Genomic DNA, 18,718 nt, shown 5'->3' with positions numbered 1-18,718 from the left:
CAGGGTCCACCCAGCTGAGGGGAATGAAAGCAAAGACTCTCTCTCACTGCCACCAGGCACCTGAAAAACCTATCAGAAGTCCTGCCTTGGATTCACTGAGAGTTTATCAAACTGGAAATACGGAGTGAAATGTTTATGACCCAGCAAACTGGAATTTTCCCAATTAAATTTTTGCTTGGAAATTTTCTAGTTGCTTCTAGGCAAGATTCACTTTAGCATTAGACAATATGGACAGTATGGGGGAGGATAATTAGACAAAAGTTAGGGATCATCAAATAGCCTGCTATTTCAAATAGTGAAATAAAGAATTGCACGAGGAAAGGGTGAAAATAAATAACAAAAACGAGCAATTTTTAAAAACATATAACAAATTAAAAATAAAAAGTAGTAACATATACAAATACCAAACATTATAGAAGTCTGAGGTCCTAGACTCTCCACAAAGATACGATCAGCTGGGAAATGAAAAGTATTAACTGGAGAGAGAGAAAAACTCCTACCTGCATCCAACATCATGCCCCTCAGAAATCCACTTATACCAGGTAGAATTGCAAAATGTCACGATTTAAGTAGGATCACAACACCTAGCAATGCCATGATACTATTTGGGGATCAACACTGTGAAAGAGTTACAGGATTATCCGCAATATTTTTACTGTGTACAGAGCCCAATTCAAATATGGATCAATACATCTGCAGAAAGTAAGACAAAACACTTTCCATACACAATAGGAGACAGGTTCTTGCAGGATGTATTAAAAAAAAAATTACCAAAAAAACACTGTTACTATGAAGAAGGGTGCATAAAATCCCACTTCCATGAGCTAGGAAGCCTGATGTTTCATTCCTTTTTGATTCAGATCATCTATTCCAGTAAGTCAAAATTCCATCAGAATTCCAGGAAGTTTTTCTGCATCAGATACACCTTCCAAACATCCGGTTTCACATCCAAAATGCAGATTTGCCTACCTGACTGAACGAATATGGGCTTCTGGGTCAATCTTTCAATGGAATGAATAACTGTGGCTCCATTTAAAACAACAGAATTCTACTACTACGTGACAAAGAAAATCTTCTTTGAAGCACTTCAGAAGTTCAAGTCTCCTCCAAGAAGGTATGAGAAATGGAGGAAACAGTCCCTTTTCCTTCCCTCTTCTGCCCCCCCCCCCCCCATCCCACAGCACTTCAGTCAGCATAATTCACCTAGAAAGGAAAAACAGAACTAAAAGAAAGAAACAAACCAACCAACCCTCTGTAAAACTTCCTGACTTTTTAAGGCATTTACTGATTTCCCAGCCTAAAAAAACAAACAAAAAAATCCACCCTAACACACCTTCCTCTTCATTGTACGGCCTTCCTGACGGCTGCGTGCCATGCACTTGAGCTTCCAGTAGCTAAGGGATGGACACACAACCGAGAGCACCGCTGAGACCAAGTTTGACCCTCCGGCGGTCCCGTCCCGTCCCGACCCCCAACACCGTCCGGGCCCCTGCCGCCACCGGCTCCGGCTCAGTTCCGACACCCGCCCCCTCCCCGTGGTCCTGCCTCGGGCTTCCCCTGGGATCCCTGCTCCCCCTCCCAGACACCGCCCCCCTCTGGCCCGGGGCACCCCCCTCCTCCCCCCGCGGCCCCCTTTCCCGCCGCCCTCCGCGACCCGGCGCACCGCCAGCCCCGGCCCCGGCGCGCCCCGCTGGCGCCGCCTTGCCCAGGACGTTGCCAAGGGCGCGGGCGGGCGCGGGACGCGCAGCGCGCACCCCCCGGCCCCGCTCACCTCCTCCGCGCTGCAGCCGCCCTGCCGCTGCCCGCGGGCGGCGCTCGGCCGCAGCTCCCTCGGCCCGGACCGGCCCCGGCGCCACCTCGCCCCGAAGGCTCCGCTCCTGGCCTCTGCCCACGCCGCCCCCGCCCCCGCCGTCACGGCCCGGGCCAGCAGCCGCCGCCCGTCGGCAAGCGGGCAGGAGTGGCGGCCCTCAGCGCCCGCGGGGCCAGCGGCGGCTGCCGGGGCCCCAGAGGCTGCCGCGCTCCTGAGAGCAGCGTCCTGAAGGCTCAAGGGAGAGCCCTGGAGCGCACCGGGGGCAAAGGGAGCGTTCAGGGGGCAACGGAACAAACGGAGAGCGGCGGGTGCGACAAGCAAACCAAACAAACAAGAAAAAGCAATGGCAGAGCAAACAGAACGATTCTGGGAGCCCCAAAAGGCAAAAGGAGGCCCTGGGGCACACCCAGAAAGCTCTGCGGCAGACGAGAAAGCTGAACAGAGAACTTTGTCGCATGCTGCAGAGCAAACACAAGGCCCTGAAGCACACAGCGGCCGTGGGGGCAACCCAAAATGTGACCTGAAGGCTCCTGAGGGCATCTGAGGGCAAACACAGGGCTGTGGGGCAAACGAAAGCACAAACGAAGGGCCTCGGGGCACACCAAAGGGGCCATAAGGCACATCACAGCGCTCAGCGCGGCTGACTTAGCCTGGAGAAGGGGCTCAGCCCGGAGAAGACTGAGGGGGATCTTATCAATGTCTATCAGTAGCTGAAGGGAGGGTGTCCAGGGGATGGGGCCAAACTCTTTTCAGTTGTCCCATGCGAAAGGACTAGAGGTGATGGGCACAAACTGAACCACAGGAAGTTCCTCTTGAATACGAGGAGGAATTTCTTTCCCGGGAGAGTGATGGAGCACTGGACCAGGTTGCCCAGAGAGGTTGTGGAGTCTTCCTCTCTGGAGATAATCGAAGCCTGCCTGGATGCAACCCTGTTTAACGTGCTGTAGGTGACCCAGCTTGAGCAGAGGGGTTGGGCTAGATGATCTCCAGAGGTCCCTTCCAACCTTACCTATTCTGTGATCTTAAGAAAAAATAACTAGCTTTTCTGATTTCTCACCTCTAGGTGTCACTCCAAGTTGCAGTAATATTGCAACTCTCTTAAAAGCTCTGTGTGAAATGCTTAGCAGTTTCCTTAATGCCTTCCAATTCTCTGTTTAAAAATTCATTAGTAGCTTAGGAAGCTTATGGTCTTTTCAAAATGGGCTTATAATGAAAAATGTTAAACTTAACAATGTTTTCCCTTCTGGCCTGGCTCTTCACTAAGCTCTCAGGCATCCAGTGCCCATAAGAAGGCAGAAGGTCACTGTAGCCTTTAGTCTCTGATTATTTCCATGCCGATCATTTCTGTATTCTACCCTTACTGTAGGAAATATAAAGAGAAAAAGTACAAATAAACATGCGTATTTTTAAGGCATCGGGCACTTCCAGATGAGCTCTAAGTGGTTAAAAAAATACATGTAACATTTTAAGGGAATTATGTCCGTTGTCTCAGAAAGAAACAAAGGTATGGGGAGGCTATGTGTTTATTAAATGCTTACTACACCTGTATACAGACCTTTTCTCTACGCTTACCTCCAAATGTGAAGCTAAACTGAAATTTAAACTTACCTTTTTTTTTTTTTTTTTTTTTTTTTTTCCTAAAAAGCATCCAGGAACCAGGAAATAGTAGTACATGCAGAGAAATGATATTTAGCATATAGTATGCATATGTCGATAATGCTATAATAAATAATGCTGTAATCTAAAAAAGGTCATCAGCTTTTTGTACATAGCTGTAGTTTGAGAGATCATCTGCTTACTTCAATTACAGACAAATATATTAAACCAGTAACAGATGTTATCTCCACAGTAATGAGCTCAGGAGCAACCGAATGTGGCACTAGCTACACTCTTGTGGAGGACCTCTTAGGAGTAAATTTTTCACTCTGAGTATGAGTGACTATTAGGTAGGCATGTTTAAAAGCAATTTCAGACTGGCATTTTTTGCACATAGATAGGGTTAATGAATGCTATGTCTGTCTTTCTGTGTCTTCCTCTCATATTTTCAGACATCAGCCTTTGCTCTTCCTTCAGGCTGCATAGGTTGTTACCAGCTTAAGAGCAAACCAAAGCAAGCAGGCTATTTGATGATCCCTAACTTTTGTCTAATTATCCTCCCCCATACTGTCCATATTGTCTAATGCTAAAGTGAATCTTGCCTAGAAGCAACTAGAAAATTTCCAAGCAAAAATTTAATTGGGAAAATTCCAGTTTGCTGGGTTATAAACATTTCACTCCGTATTTCCAGTTTGATAAACTCTCAGTGAATCCAAGGCAGGACTTCTGATAGGTTTTTCAGGTGCCTGGTGGCAGTGAGAGAGAGTCTTTGCTTTCATTCCCCTCAGCTGGGTGGACCCTGAGGCCTCTGGAACTGTGTCCTGGGATTTTGGAGCAGAACCTGCAAGGCATGGCTTTGAATGACCACAGATGGAGAAACATCTCCAGGTTTACAGCCCAGGAGAAGGAAGCTCTTCAGAAATGCTCTCCTCTCTGACCTGTTGTCCATCAGAGAGGCTTGAAAGCTCCAACTTTACCTGGGCCTCACCTCCTGGCTCTGCAGAGGGAATGGAGGTGCAGTGCAAATTTAGAAAATAAATGAAATGTCCCAGGAACATAACTAGGCGACAGTGGGGATAATGAGACAATGATGGACATTAGTTTAGGCTGTGTTAGTGGTAAGAAGTCTTCCCTTGTGCAAGGAGAGAAGGAAGCTTTTTCCCACTTACAGCAATGACCATAAGAAGGCCCCAAACTCCTACAGCAAATCCTGATGCTAACGAACGCTCTTTGGAGCTATAAAGTGCCTTTTTAGCTGAGCCTGTGCACAGGTGCCTCCTTGTAGACAACCCCAAAGCCATCAACCTAATTCTGCTTTGCAGATCCTATGCAGAGCTTCCCTACTGTGCTTGGTGAAAGAGGGACTATGCCATGAATGTATTGTAAAAAAGAAATACTAGAACACAATTGGAGGAGAAAGGAGCAATTTTTTCTTAATGATAGAGATATCTTCTCATTAGGATGAAAACTGTATGAACACCGGTCAGCCAGCACCTATCGGACATTGCGAACCCCTCAGCGTTCATGGGGCTGCGTGCTGGCTGCGGTCAGCCAAAGATTCAAAGTGTTCATTTCTCCACGCCAGTTCTCTTAACAATTTTGCCTTCAACAAACCACACTTTTTATTAAACAAAATATAAGAAAAGGAAGGGAAAAAAAAAACCTCTTCTGTTACCAATAAGCTTATGGAAATGGAACAATTTAAATACCAGGTCAGGTTAATTTCAGTGGGCAGGGGAAGAAAAGCCTATTTTTCAGCCTATGCTGTAGTCCACCGTAGAAGTAAAATGCTTATTTTCACATAATGGTTCCTTCATACTGCATAAGAAATTCCACAGACATAAAGCACCTAATTTACTGGAGAGTTTAGTCCACAGCAGGAGGCGCTGAATAGCCATTCCTGTGAGAAAAAAAACAGAGAGAATCCATAGCCAAACCACCCATCTGAACCCTATGATGCATATAATTTAGAATTGTTATTAGACTCAAGTGAGGCGAGATTCTTAAATTATGTTCTTGGTCTTATTACTAATCCTACAGAATCAGTTTAGATGTATACATGTATATAAATGTATATATATTTCTATACCCAGTGTGTTTCTTGAGTTGGCCATTTATAATCTGATGGAATTATCTAAAACATTGATCTTGCGGAGTGTGATTTTCCCATTCCCAGTGAAATATACGCCTGGTCCGTGGCACAACCCATTTTCAGCAACAGACTTCTTACAGTATTTGGAAATAAACGTGAAATTACCCCATCACAAAAAAACAATACCAGCTAAAAAGGAAAATAAGCTTGTAAACATTATGTACTCTTTATCATTCCTTTTACAGTACAAGAGCTTTATAACTTATTTCTAGATCTTGTGTCTTACAGACCTAGACTCAAAGCTGTTCTAAATAGCAAGGAAGCCATGTCGCAGAGAGTTTATTTGTTATTTGCTATTATTTAATATTCCTAGGGATGAAGCACGCTCCAAAGACTCCCTGACTTCACAGTTTTTCTTCGGAGAATGTAGACCTGTAAAACTGAAAAATACTGCAGAGGCAGATGTTAAAAAAATTCTGGAGAGCCCAGGCAGGCTATGCAAGAGCCTGACTTGTCAGGCAGGTTTTCCCTGGACGTTTGCCCGTTTCATGCTGGCTTGCCCACCTAGTTTCTTGGCAGCCCTGGAAAGCCACTGACAAGTCTCAATTTCAGATTACTGTCTCATCCGTCAGTTGCGCGCTGACTGAAACCCCAGGAGCTCTGGCTGGGATGCCTGGCTAAGTAAGGGTGCTTTGGGGTTCCTGGCCGAACTCAATTCAGTAACGATTAAAATAAAAAGTTTAGTTTCTTAACAAAAGTTGGGTTCCTCCCCTATTAAAATAGATTGAAATTGGAACAAACTCATATTTTACTGTCCTCACTGAAACACAATTCTTGTTCCTCATGTATTGGTACTTGAAGTCAACCTTATTTGATTTAAATATAAATCAAAATTATTCTGATGAACGTATCCAAGAAAACAATCCTTTGTAAGTAGTCCACACCACAGAAAGAGAAACGACAGAACGAAACACATCCCAGGCTAGAGCTTCGTCCAGAATGAAGTATTTAATTGTATAGAAATGCAGAAAATCCATAAGTAAAATGCATTAAAGATTCTTTCTTGTACACATTGTCTTCAAATAAGGTCATTTCTTATATCCACAGCTATTTTATTTTATACTTACACGAAGAAAAAAAATCATTATTATGACACGGTAATGTCATCACCCAAAATACTGTGGTGCCGTCTTGCGGCAGCCTTTTTGATAGCATTGAGGTTATATGAAATATATGCTTCAAAACAGCATTGAAACAGTTAGATTTTGTTGTGATTAGAGTTTTGTGCTCTCTACATAACCTTCCAAATATGGCTAGTGTAATGGTCTTCTATTTATCTGTGTTTTATGGTTCCGTATTTAGAGTTCTCTCTATTTTAAATTATTAATATAAATTTCAAAAACATTTCAGTGGAAGCTGAACTTCAGTGTCTCAACACCATTAGAAAAATCAGTGTATGTTTGTAAGAACCGCAACTGTGTTGAGTCTTATTTCCCACTACTTCAATCACTACATCTGCAGGTTACATTTTAAACTGAAGCATCTGCTGATCTTTTGCGTATTTTGAATTTCAGCTCTTCTCTTCGGCTGCTGATATATTGATTGATAACAGGCATATCCCATCTTAACTCTTGTCTTTCTAAACTAAAAGGACAAAGTTTGTCTGCATCATAGATTGGTGAAAGCAAGACTATGCTAGGAGTCACTCTCAGCACATGTGCTGGAGTTTTGCAAACCGGAGTCTAGATGATTAGTATTGCACAGTGCATTTCAGGCAAAACATTGCTAAGGTCCTGTGCTAATGCACGTGCTTGCTTTTCCACCGGTACAACAGGGGCTCATAGTCCCCACCATAATCCACTACTGCTCTCCAAAGGTTCTTCTGCTCTTTTATTCTAGCACATAAAATTCCAGTTTTAAAGCAATGAAGTTTGTCTGAGAATAGGTACAGTCCTTTAGAATACCTTCTAGGATCACACATTTCACGTATTGGGCTTGTTCCAGATTATTTTTATTTTCCTTAGACTAGCTGATTTTACATTACTCAGTATTCACACAGAGCTAGTCTCCCAGCAACAAGTTATTTGTCTACATTTCCGTCAAAAGAGGACTATTTTGACTGTACAATGTATTGCGTATACACAGTGATGTTCTAGAGTTCCCATTTATCACTTTGAAGGTAGGACACACCTTTACGAATGTAAATGTTACCAACCCCTTTTAATAAATTAGACTTTGTAAGTAATAGGAGATACACTGGTGAAAGTTGGACATACACACACACACATACATATATATATGTTATATATATAAACAGAATCGCGGCAGCACAGAATGGTTGCGGTTGGAAGGGACCTCTGGAGATCAGCTAGTCCAACCCCCCTGCTCAAGCAGGGTCACACCAGGCACGTTGCCCTGCACCCCATCCAGACAGCTTCAAGGGTAGAGACTACGCAACGTCTCTGGGCAATCTGCTCCAGTGTGCTGATGCCCTCACAATAAACAAGTCTTTCCTTGCCAACATGCAAACATTCCTTTTCCATGCCAACAGCCATGCCAAACGCAACAACGGCTTTGCAGCATGCACCGAGTTCTCCCAGGCAGAGATGAACCACTCCGATATTACACGGACTACTATGCGGTAAAGAGACGAAGACTGAGATGAAGACACGATACCCACACTGTACCCGTGCAGGAGCGGTGTAACAGCGATCGGAAGTGCCGTGAGAAATACTACCTCTATTAACTGAGTCTTGTCGTCGTCTTGTCGATGCCGGTAAATACACTGGCTGAGCATAACATGTAGTTTTTCCCGGTGAAAGATGCTGAACTTCTTTGTTATCCCAGCAGCAGCACTCAGCAGTTGCTGAAGGAGGAAGGGAGACAAGACAAGTGCAAGAGCGCATGAGCTCTTTCAAACAGGCTCTGGGTGTCGTCAGTAACTAAACCAGGACAGTCTAACACAACTCGCATCCTGCTTTCTTTTTCTGCAAAATACAATACGAGTGAAACTTCAAGAACAAAACTACAGATTGCACTGGATTTTGGGGGGAAAGAAATGGGTGAATTGGTCCTACCTCCGAGGGAAAAAGCAAGCCTTAGGCTGTGTTACAAGCCTAGCATTGTGTTACTTCCCAGTCTATCCCATGAACGATCCTAACGGCAAAGCAATTTCTTCCAGAACAGCAGCAACTGCTGTGGCCCAGTGCACAGTAAGGGGTAGAGGCTGCCGCAGCAAAGTCACGACTGCATTTGATTAGATCGTACTGCTGCAGTACGAGGCACTGTTTGGGAGAGAGGCCACAGGTCTCCTGGAAATGCTGCGGACAGCTGCAAACAGGAGCCTCCCCAGCTCCTTCTCTTGACCCAGGAGCTGCCTACATGTGTACAGCCGTGCTGGCAGAACAGCTCAAGTGTCTGAAGCAGATCAGGAAGCAAAGGCAGAGCGGTCAGCTCCAACCTACCCTTAAACAGACGTGAGTCTCATTCTCCTCGCTGGATGGGAATCTCCTCCTCTTCTCTGCTACGCTGACTGACGGTGATGCGTTGCTTCTGCGTTTTCTGCTTGATACAGCTGCACAGGGACATCAGAAAGCGCAAACCAAAACATTACCGATGCAGTCCTTCCTTCAATTCTAGCATCGTCACCTGACGTGGAGTACCAGGAGAGGGACCAAGGGCACTGAAGTAGCCCTGTGCTGTCCCACTACATAGGCACCTTGAGAAAGAAGGGGGAGCAAGGGAAGGGGGTCATTTGGCCTTTTGATTTTAAAAGAAGAGGAACGGATTACAGAATGTCATTCACAGAATAGTCAGCTGCAGGATTTTATGCACAGCTCAGACTTCAGGCAGAACGCTTTACCACAAAGGAAGCTTATCTCAGCAGGACAGGTTGCTTACTGTCTTACTGCAGGAACTAATGTAGAGGAGAAGCTGAAGAGCCACTGCACGCAAGCTCTTCTTCAACGGTGGGAAGAGTTAAAGAGGCAGTCTTAAGGGAATACTTGCTGGAGAAGGGGAAATGCTCCTTAAGCACTTACTGCTCGTATGCTTGCAGATTCAGTTCACTTGCTTTACAACCAACCTTGTGCTTATGCCTTCCAGGATAAGACACCAATGTTGGCATTCACTGAACATTGCCCAAAACTCATGGATGAAACCAGTGACGGAATTCCCAGTCCTGCCAGCAGGATAAGGAGCTGTCATACAATGTCATACCCTGGGCCTTAGCGGGGAGAAAGCCCAGCCCCTTGTTCCCTGCTCACCTTCTCATGGGAAAAGCAGAGGGCAGGGAAGAAACAATGGTCTTGTCTTCAGATAGCTATTACTCTTGCTCCCCTCTTTTTGCCACTTGAGTTGGCAGGTCTAATCCTTTGAACTGGAAATCACAGGGCGAGACACTGCTCTCTGTCTGGGTGCAGGGGAGGCAGGTCAGAAGGAAAGGAAGAGGAAAAGGAAGCAAAAGCATCATGGGAAAGAGGGAGTTTGCAGTGAGAACAGGGAGGGTAGCAATGGCATTAGCAGCTTATGCAGGAAAGGCAAAAAAAAAAAATGCCACTTGCCACTTGGGAAGGGTGTATGGGAAGGTAGAGGCCCCGCTGGCAATGTCTCCTCTGCTTGCTCCTCTGCTGGCAGTCGAGGCTCGGGGGAGATGCTGCAGGCTGTACGCCCTGTACGCAAGTCCTCAAAGAACTTTCTGCCTTCTTCCTCGTCCGGCAACTGGACATGGAAAACTTCTCCATAAGCCTCAGAAAATAAATCTCGGACCTTAGGCGGGAGGAGGAAAGACATTGCAGATATAAGGCTACAGAAATTCAGGTTCACCTCCAAGAACATGAGTGCCTTTTCGGAATAGGCTGGCTAATGATTTGAGTACAAGAGAAGCTACAGCAAGTCAGCTACTTGGCCTTCAAGTAGGCCTAGATTTTTCATAGGCCTCCGTGGCATCCTAAAACATCATCTTTGAAGGACTCTTTGGCCTGCATGAAATAAGAATGATCATTTCTGTTGAGGCATGGAAAGTCTAAATTAATTGCCGCTGTTAACAGTGTAACAGCCGCCTTTGGAAACGGCAGGCTGTCGCAAGAAATCATTTTAGAAAGCATGTTTTTTACCCTTTACAATGCAAGCACTGCGTACGCTTGACTAAGCAGGTCAATAACTGTGTGGAAGTCACGGGGATTATTGTCCAGGAGGGAATTCAGGCATCTGTCTGAGAAGGCCATAGGGGTGGAGAAGGCTGGGTCAAAGGGAAGCTCTTGACTTCAAAAGTCTGGTAGACAAACATGTTCAGTCGTGATTACTGCCTAAGCAAATTTCCAAAGATTCAGGCAGGCTGCCCTGGTAACATCAGGATCCCTCTGCTCTGGGCAGCGCAGTAGCCAGGTGCTTACTGGAGAGGCAAGTTCCACCGAGACAGAAAAAAGCAGGAAAAGCAGCAATCGAAATACCTCTTGGGCGAGCTCTGCGTGACGTACATCTGACGTTGCAAGCAACAAAACTGGAGCATATGCTGGAATGTTCTCCAATAACGTTGTAAACGTAGCTCTCAGTGTGACGCCAGCAGCCTCCCACCATACGTGGATACGAGGCACATAAAGGATGCTTGGCGCTGTCCTCTGGGCTTCTCGGATCAACTAGTAAAATGGGAGTTTGCATAAGAATTCTGAACCACACAGAATAAGCTGCTAAGAAGCAACACCGTTATCAGTCAACACATGCTACAAAATACCAGTGCCTGATGGGAAAAGGTCGGAAGAAAGCCACAAGACTAGAAAGAGACCTGATTTCCAAGCTGCTTAGACGTAAGGTGACTCCTTACAGCCCAGTCCACGTGGCAGTGCATCTACCCCATGAACAGAGCGGCAAGCATCCTTTCTGGGCTTGAATACCTTTGGGCACCTGATCAGGTGACCAGCACTCAGGCAGTTGCTGTTCCAGGATGGAACGCACCAGCAGTATATCCGGGCACTAGTTAGGCACTGCGGCTCGGTGGCCACGGATGCCAGTGTCACATAACCCAGAAGGAGATGTTGCCTTTCTGTGACTGATGAGCCCCCAGCCACGGAACACGTCTATTCTCCCTTGCACGGCTCTCAAGTGCTTCTGCTAAGGGTTAACCTGTGAAAATACAGCGATGCCAAACAACAGAGTCGGCTCCCTGCCCAAGAGGCAAAAGGAATAGAACGGCACTCAGCCTGTATGTTGCATTCTACTCTCACCTTGAGCTAAACACAACTAACTCTAGCTCAGTTTCTCCAGGTAAACAAAAGACACAGGTGCACAAGTATAAAGCGTTCTGGGAGTCCTTGCCTTTACGACATAGACTGCAGTGCTACCGGCTCAGTATTAGCTGCATTTTGTAACTGTACCCAGCTAGAAGAGTACTCCTGTTAATGCAAGAGAGAAGAGAACCTGTGCACATCTTTCTTCAGGCGACGTGCTACTAACAAAGAGAGCCGGCAGGTCCAGCGTGTAAGCTGCAAACTCCTCCAGCGCGTGTATTACTGCAGGAGCCAGGTGAGAACTTTGCCCGCATCCGGGCTCTCCAGCTATTAAGAACCTTGGCCTGTAACACGTGGGCTGGCAGTAAGCATCTCTAGAACAACAAGAAGAAAGCAAGCACTCTGAAAACAAAGTAATCAGTAAAGACACAGCTGTTCAGTCCCTTCTCCTTTTTCCTTGCTTTTTGCTTTTTCCTCCTCAAATACTCTCCACACTACAGGAGGTGAGAAACTGCTCTGTGATCAGGAAGGACATGGAACTGCAAGACATTTTTTTAATTCAGTTATTCTCATTGAGGCACCCCTTCCCCCATGGGCTGTTAGTGATTCTTGCTTTATTCTTACGAAACACGCCTGTCAGAAGCATTTGGGTCTACCCCCCTCCCAGTTCCACAGCTGAGACCGCTGGCAAGGACGCAGCAAGCCAAAGAACTGCAATCCAAAGCACACAGACATTTACCTGTTCAAGTGAAGGAACGTTTCCTTTTGAGGACTGGCCGTTTGATGAAACAGCTCCTCTGCAAAACCTGAAGGTGACGCCTCATGACTATACATGCAGCCGTTTCCTAAGATAGGATTTGCACCGTCTGAAAGACAAGAGAGGTTTGTTAACTGTCCAGAAGAGCCCACACCTGCATCCCTTGCACTCCTACAGCTTTGAAATGAGTGCTGAAAGCCAGGGTCTTGTCTTCCTTCATTGGGCGGGCACACACTGAACGCTAGACACCTAAAGCACCCAACAAGGTCACTTCTTTCTGGAGCCGGAGCCCACAGTAAGCGAGTGGCAACTAAGGGAACGGGGCGGCAGCAAACGCCCATTTGTCCGAGGACTGCAGGGCTGGCATATAGAGACCAGGGTGTCTTCTAAATGCAGCCTCTCAAAGATCACTCGAGGAGGAGGTAGCGGAAGGTGGACAACTCAGGCGGCATGTTTCTGCCAACCCCCTCGCCTCTCCACCTGCCTTTCCTCAGTGCTTTTCTGCCTCTCTTTTACCCAGAAGAAAGAAGCTAGCAGCTCTCCTTAGTTCCACTAGTTCATAGTAGCGGTAGGACAGCCTCAAGCAATCAGCATAGAACCAGTCAGCGACCTCCATTGATCAAAGCATGGAGCGCTTCAGAAGCCGCAGTACAAGCTAGGCAGCACTCTGTTCCAGATATTCCTGAGGTAAAGGCATGCATAGGCAAACGAGAAGTTTCTACCGTTTGAGACCAGTCCCACCATGACTGAAAGATTGGTTTCTGCTGCCTGCACCAGCTGGAAGTGTTTGCTGTGGCAGAATTTGAAGGCAGTGATATTACTGTTCTACCTGGCTGCTGGTCCTTCTTTAGTGCAAGCGCTGCCTGGGGAAACACTCTCTGTAACGCTTTTAGGAGTCTCTCCAGAGTCCTCTGAAGCAGTGGCTTACAAACGGCTGACAGCGGTTGCGCGGGCGAAGCCACAGCCCTCTGCGAAGCTGGTGCAATCTTCCGCAGAGCCTCCGCAAAATCTCTTGCTGCTACTTCAATGGCAGCGATGTCTATCTGCAGCTTCTGTCGACTCGTGTATATCCGTGGGTAGTGTCGGCGCAAAGCACAGAGGGCAGCTTCAGCACAGAGAGACTGAATGTCGGCTCCACAGTATCCTAATGAGCAAGACAAGAATGCAGTGTCATGTCAGTCTCAGGCAGCACAAAGAAGTCAGGGACATGGCTGCCAAAGGGCAGCTTGTCAAGTCTCTGTCTGCGGCCCAAACAGGAACTGTTCAGCGGGTGATTTGAAAAGAGTTACCGCTCTGCAGAGCAGTTCCTTTATGGGGTTTGCAGCTGGATATCCTGTGCTTAGGAAGCCCCTGTGAGAGCAAACTTTTTGCTGCTGAGGAAGATGCCCCCCAAACCCTTTGGTGTTCTGAGAGACAAAACAAGGCAAGTGGACAGGAACCTGCCACCGTGGTAGCAACCAAGTCCTGCCAGCCGGCTCAGGGGCAAATTCTGTGGCAAGGCACAGGGGCTTGCTTACTGCCTGGTACAAGCTTGGACTCTTTCAGCATGCAGTCACGTGCAGGTGCTCAATGCATTTTTGATCTTACCAACACATTTTTCAGCCAGCTCCTCAAGAAATGCATCCAGCGGCTTAGGGCTCCAGGCTCTCGTGTGGATCTTGAGAATCTCTTTTCAAGCCTACATACAAAACGATGGCATTTTGCTTTACGTTCGTCTCTCAGGGAAAAACAAACAAACAACCCCACAAACACTCTCCCGTTCATATAACTGCCAGTTTTACACTGCTAGAAAGGCAGGAACTTTAGAGTTCTCTTAACGCACTGCCTGCTCTCCCAAGTTCAGTGATTCTCAGTTTGCCACGTTCAGCTCTTTGTGAGGAGCAGGAAGCAAACGAAAGGCATTTCCGGCATCTATAAAGAGGCGAGTCTCCACAGGTATGAGACTGAATGCTCTTGGGGGAAAAAAGGTAGTCTAAAGCTTAGGTGGAAAGAGATTCCTCAGAGAAGATTCTCAAATCCGTAATCTGGGCGCGAATCTGGATATACTCCCAATCTCTGACCTGGATTTGGACTCTGGAGCAGTCCTCAACCTGGCCCCCAACCCAGACCAGGACCCCAGACCGGTCCCCGACCCAGACCTGGTTTCCAGACCAGTCCCTTACTCAGCTCCCAACCTGGACCCAGACTCTACACCAGTCCCCAGCCTGGACCCTTACCTTGGACCGTTCCACGACCAGGACCAGGTCCCCTGCCTCGTGCCCGATCCAGACCCGGTTCCATACCCTCACTCGGCCCCCAACCTGGCCCTTGATCTTGATAAAGAGGTGAGTCTCCACAGGTATAAGACTGAATGCTCTTGGGGGAAAAAAGGTAGTCTAAAGCTTAGGTGGAAAGAGATTCCTCAGAGAAGATTCTCAAATCCTCAGAGAAGACCCTCTCCAATTCAGCAAAACTTCATGGTGACGGACTCATCAGTTAATCAAGTCTGCCGTTCTCACAGGTTGTTCTGCAAAGTAGTGCCAGCGCTCTCTTTCAAGTTGCTACAAGTCCTACCAAGAGGAACGAAAACTGTGGCTCAAAGCGCTAGCCCAGAAAATGTCAGGCTTTGCCTGTGTTTCACCTCCGATCTTTGCCAGAGATGCACTCAAGTGTTCCCTGCTACAAGGACTAATCACAGGAGGGATTTTGAGATGACTTCTACAGGAGCAAATCATACGATAACTCTGTTTCATGCTACCCTCTCTGCTGCTCATGAGAGCAGACAAACACGTGGGCACCATTTCTTCCCTTCTTCCCTGCTCTGTGGTACTGCGTGGGTGCATGGTTGTCTTGCAAAGAAAGACTTGGCCACATTAGCAGGAGGGTGACTAAAAGGGGTCTTACCTCTTTATTGGGCAAGGCGAAAAGGAACTCTCTGTCAAAACGACCCGGCCTCCGCAAAGCAGGGTCTAGGGAGTCGAGTCTGTTGGTGGCTCCAATGACCACAATCTCTCCTCTGCTCTCTAAGCCATCCATAAGCGCCAGAAGCGTTGTGACAAGAGAACTAACAAAAGAACAAGGGTTGATTCACTGGTTTGGGAAGTGCTGCTCCATTCGGCATGACTTTCTCCAGTGGCCACTCCAAAGGATAAGCTCTTCTGGATGAGATGTTGGTTAGTGGAAGGACTCACGTCAAGACAAACAAACAGCACACAGGGTAACCAGAGACCTTGTGCTGACACCCAGCTTAGCACGTGCTTTTCAGCTCCGGTGTGTAAAATCACCTGAGGCTGAGCATCATGGTGCTCTAAGATTTCAGCATGAATTAGTGTGTCATGTAAAGGCACCAGGCTGGTCTTCTTTTTGCAGAAATCAAACAGATTGTGTGTAAATGCAGAAGAAAAGAAAGAGAAAAGAAGAAAGAAAAGTGCCATACCTATGAATTTGATCCTGGCGACTGGACCGCACAGGGGCAAGACCATCTATCTCATCAAAGAAAATAATTGAAGGCTGCATCTTGTAGGCCTGGAAGGAAAGTGCAGATACTGCAACTGTGGCCTAGGTAGAACACAGCACTACTCAAAGGGGACAGGCATGAAAAAACACTGTGGCTGCAAAGTCATCAGCCCTGGGCTTTCAGAGCACCATCAGGGACCTCTGCTCTCTGAGACAAAGGGGTAAGTGGCACAAGTAACAGAAGCCAGCAGCCTGCGCCAAGCAGCTGTGACTGCTCCTGGGAACAGATGGCTCCAGGAATTTGCACAGCTGCTGGGCAACCAGAGAGCAGAGTCAGGCCTTCAGTAACTCAATTACAGGCTCTGGAGGCAAGCTGCCAGTGCAATGATTCAATGACCATGTGCTGGGGGTTTTTTTGTTTGTTTGTTTGTTTTTGTTTTTTGGGGGGTGGGGTGAGGGTGGTATTTTTTGTTTTGTGTGTGTGTCTGTGTAGTATGGCAGGGGAGCAGGAGGAGGAGGGAATCTTTGATCTAGTGAATTCTCCTGCTTATTGATACGTCTTTGCCAGCACACCTGCAAGATTCCAAGCCGCTGATCCAAAGCAGGATGACACTGAGAAAGGAAACACTAACATTCCCACTTCAGTGGGAGAAACCAACCAAATACGCAGAAGACCGAGTTCTCCGGGAAGACATCCAGCACAGAACTACTCCAGCACCGCTCTGACACAACAGAGTGCACATTTCCACCTTACCTGCTCAAATAATAAACGGAGCTGGCGCTCAGATTCTCCCACCCATTCACTCAGGCAGTCAGCGCCTTTCCTCATGAAGAAGGAAACTCTCCTGTCGCCTTGGCTGCATTCGTTAGCAAGTGCCCGAGCTACCAGGGTCTTTCCAGTCCCTGGTGGGCCATAGAATAGACAGCCTCTGTAACGAAAAATGAAAATATAAATAAATAAATAATGAAAAAGGAGAGAGTTGCATGGCTCTGACCAAAACACCAAAAAGTGCCTACTGCAAGCCCCACCCCCTAAAGCAAACAAGCCTTTCCTCCTAACTAAAACACTTCCAGTACTTCCAGGAGTAGCAGCAGGCAGAGCTCAAGTGGCAGAAAAGTCAAAACAGGTGCAAGCTCTCACAAGAGGCAAGACTTGACACTAACAGCCTTCTCTTAGCCATTAAATCAATGAACACTACCCCTCCTCCCAAAGAGAAGAACACATTCATGTTAAAAAGAATGCACCCCAACAGTAAGCTCTCTGTGAGTGATTGCATCTCACAGCACAGAACCAATATAACTATGTAAGAAGCAGACTATTTTTATTTTAGTCTAAGCATCACAGGCGCAGCACGTTTCAGTTGGAAGTCCTAAGGCTTACAGGACTGATTCTCATTGTAAGAGAGCAGCCACCAAGCCTTTAACTATGGCAAGGCATTGCCTGCAGTTGGAGTCTGCCTAATACAGTCCAGATTTGTTCCATTTTTAAGACATCACTTCTTAACACCCCTGCAAAATCTCAGCAGGGGTGACCACAACTTTTCAAGCACCCAGCTGTACGGACACCTCGGGTTCCTATTCTCCTGAGCACGGCGGCGTTAGCTCGTGCACTTCTAATGCGCCTTCCGTTACCTTGGGGGTCGCAGTTTGAATCTCTCAAAGAACTCCGGATAAAGTAACGGGAAAATGACCATCTCTTTCAAAGCTGAAATGTGGTCAGAGAGACCCCCCACGCCATCAAACCGCACCTGAAGAGAAATTCAACAGAACACAGTTCGTAGGTTAGAGAAAGCTGCCCCCGAGGAAAGGCTTCATCAGAAATTGTCATCTGCCAGCAGAAAGGAGATGCTGAGGACAGCTTTGAAGTTCCTTCAGAGAAAACTGTGACCCGAGGCAGCCATAGACAGCCCAGCACGCAAAGATTTCATCAGCCCTGGAAAAGTCCCCACCAAAGCCATAAGTGACAAATACTTACTGAGCCATCTATTTGCACTGGAGCGACTGGATCAGCCACATCTGTTCCAGTTTTCTTTGGATCCTTGCCATTTCTCTCAAATCCCTTTCCCCCAGAGTTCTGGGGAAGACACCTGGTGTGAATGAAGGAGAAAGGGAAAGGCGCCTTCTGAATGAACATGCAGCTGGAGGGATTCCGGTTTCTTTCATGTTGGCAAGGGAGGGCAGGAGCACTTACAAACTTGCATAAACTTCCCAGAAAGTAAAATAGTCATGGGAATTGATTTGTCTTCAATAGCCAAGAGTAAAGAAAGACGGGTGGGCCTGTGTGGCATTAGACTAGCTGAGTGATCATTTTTACATCCCTAAGTGCTCAGACCCAGCAATAGCCGTCATTCTCCGTGCTCTAGCTGCTCACAGAATCCAAGGAGCCTTTGTCAGCAATAGGGCCATGAACACTTGGTTGGGAAGCTTCCTTGTTTTGGAACGCTTCCAGGCAGAACTAGTGATCTCAGTTCCAAGAGGAAAGACGTGTCAGGAGTTGAGTGACTGAAAAACCCCCACCACAGTGCTTCTAACAAGTCTGATTTATTTTCATATGGCTTGCCAGAGCAGTGCAAAGTCACCATAGTCTAGGAGTGCCCCCCTTATGCCCCCTGCTTTCCTCTGCACTTAATGTTCAAAGCTGCTGCCCAAAGCAGCCGCACAAGGAATGGCCAGCATGACTGGCCAGCACACCTGCCTTTGCTTCCCTTAGACTTCTGCCCCCTGCCATAGGCAGACCACGCAGCGTCACGCAGAGCTTGGAAAGCAAATGCAGAGCTTTCAGCAGGCTGGACCGCCTGCGTCAA

The 18,718-nt window shown here is 47.1% G+C and overlaps 1 protein-coding gene across 1 annotated transcript; it reads right to left on the bottom strand.

The window, feature by feature from the left end:
- Nucleotides 1-5,272: 5,272 nt before the first annotated feature.
- Nucleotides 5,273-18,263, bottom strand: LOC134143737 (ATPase family AAA domain-containing protein 2-like). Its single transcript, XM_062582028.1, is given in 15 exon segments — nucleotides 5,273-5,306; nucleotides 8,186-8,364; nucleotides 8,963-9,072; nucleotides 10,166-10,265; nucleotides 10,949-11,134; nucleotides 11,913-12,096; nucleotides 12,462-12,588; nucleotides 13,309-13,623; nucleotides 14,067-14,157; nucleotides 15,363-15,522; nucleotides 15,895-15,983; nucleotides 16,669-16,843; nucleotides 17,547-17,662; nucleotides 17,890-18,001; nucleotides 18,229-18,263. Coding segments are annotated over 15 exon segments (2,013 nt in total).
- Between the last annotated feature and the right edge of the window lie 455 nt (nucleotides 18,264-18,718).

The sequence above is a fragment of the Rhea pennata genome, chromosome 8, assembly GCF_028389875.1.
Source record: "Rhea pennata isolate bPtePen1 chromosome 8, bPtePen1.pri, whole genome shotgun sequence".
NCBI classification, from domain to species: domain Eukaryota; kingdom Metazoa; phylum Chordata; class Aves; order Rheiformes; family Rheidae; genus Rhea; species Rhea pennata.
Note: the sequence above shows the minus strand (reverse complement) of the source record. Positions and strands in the feature narration are given on the sequence as shown.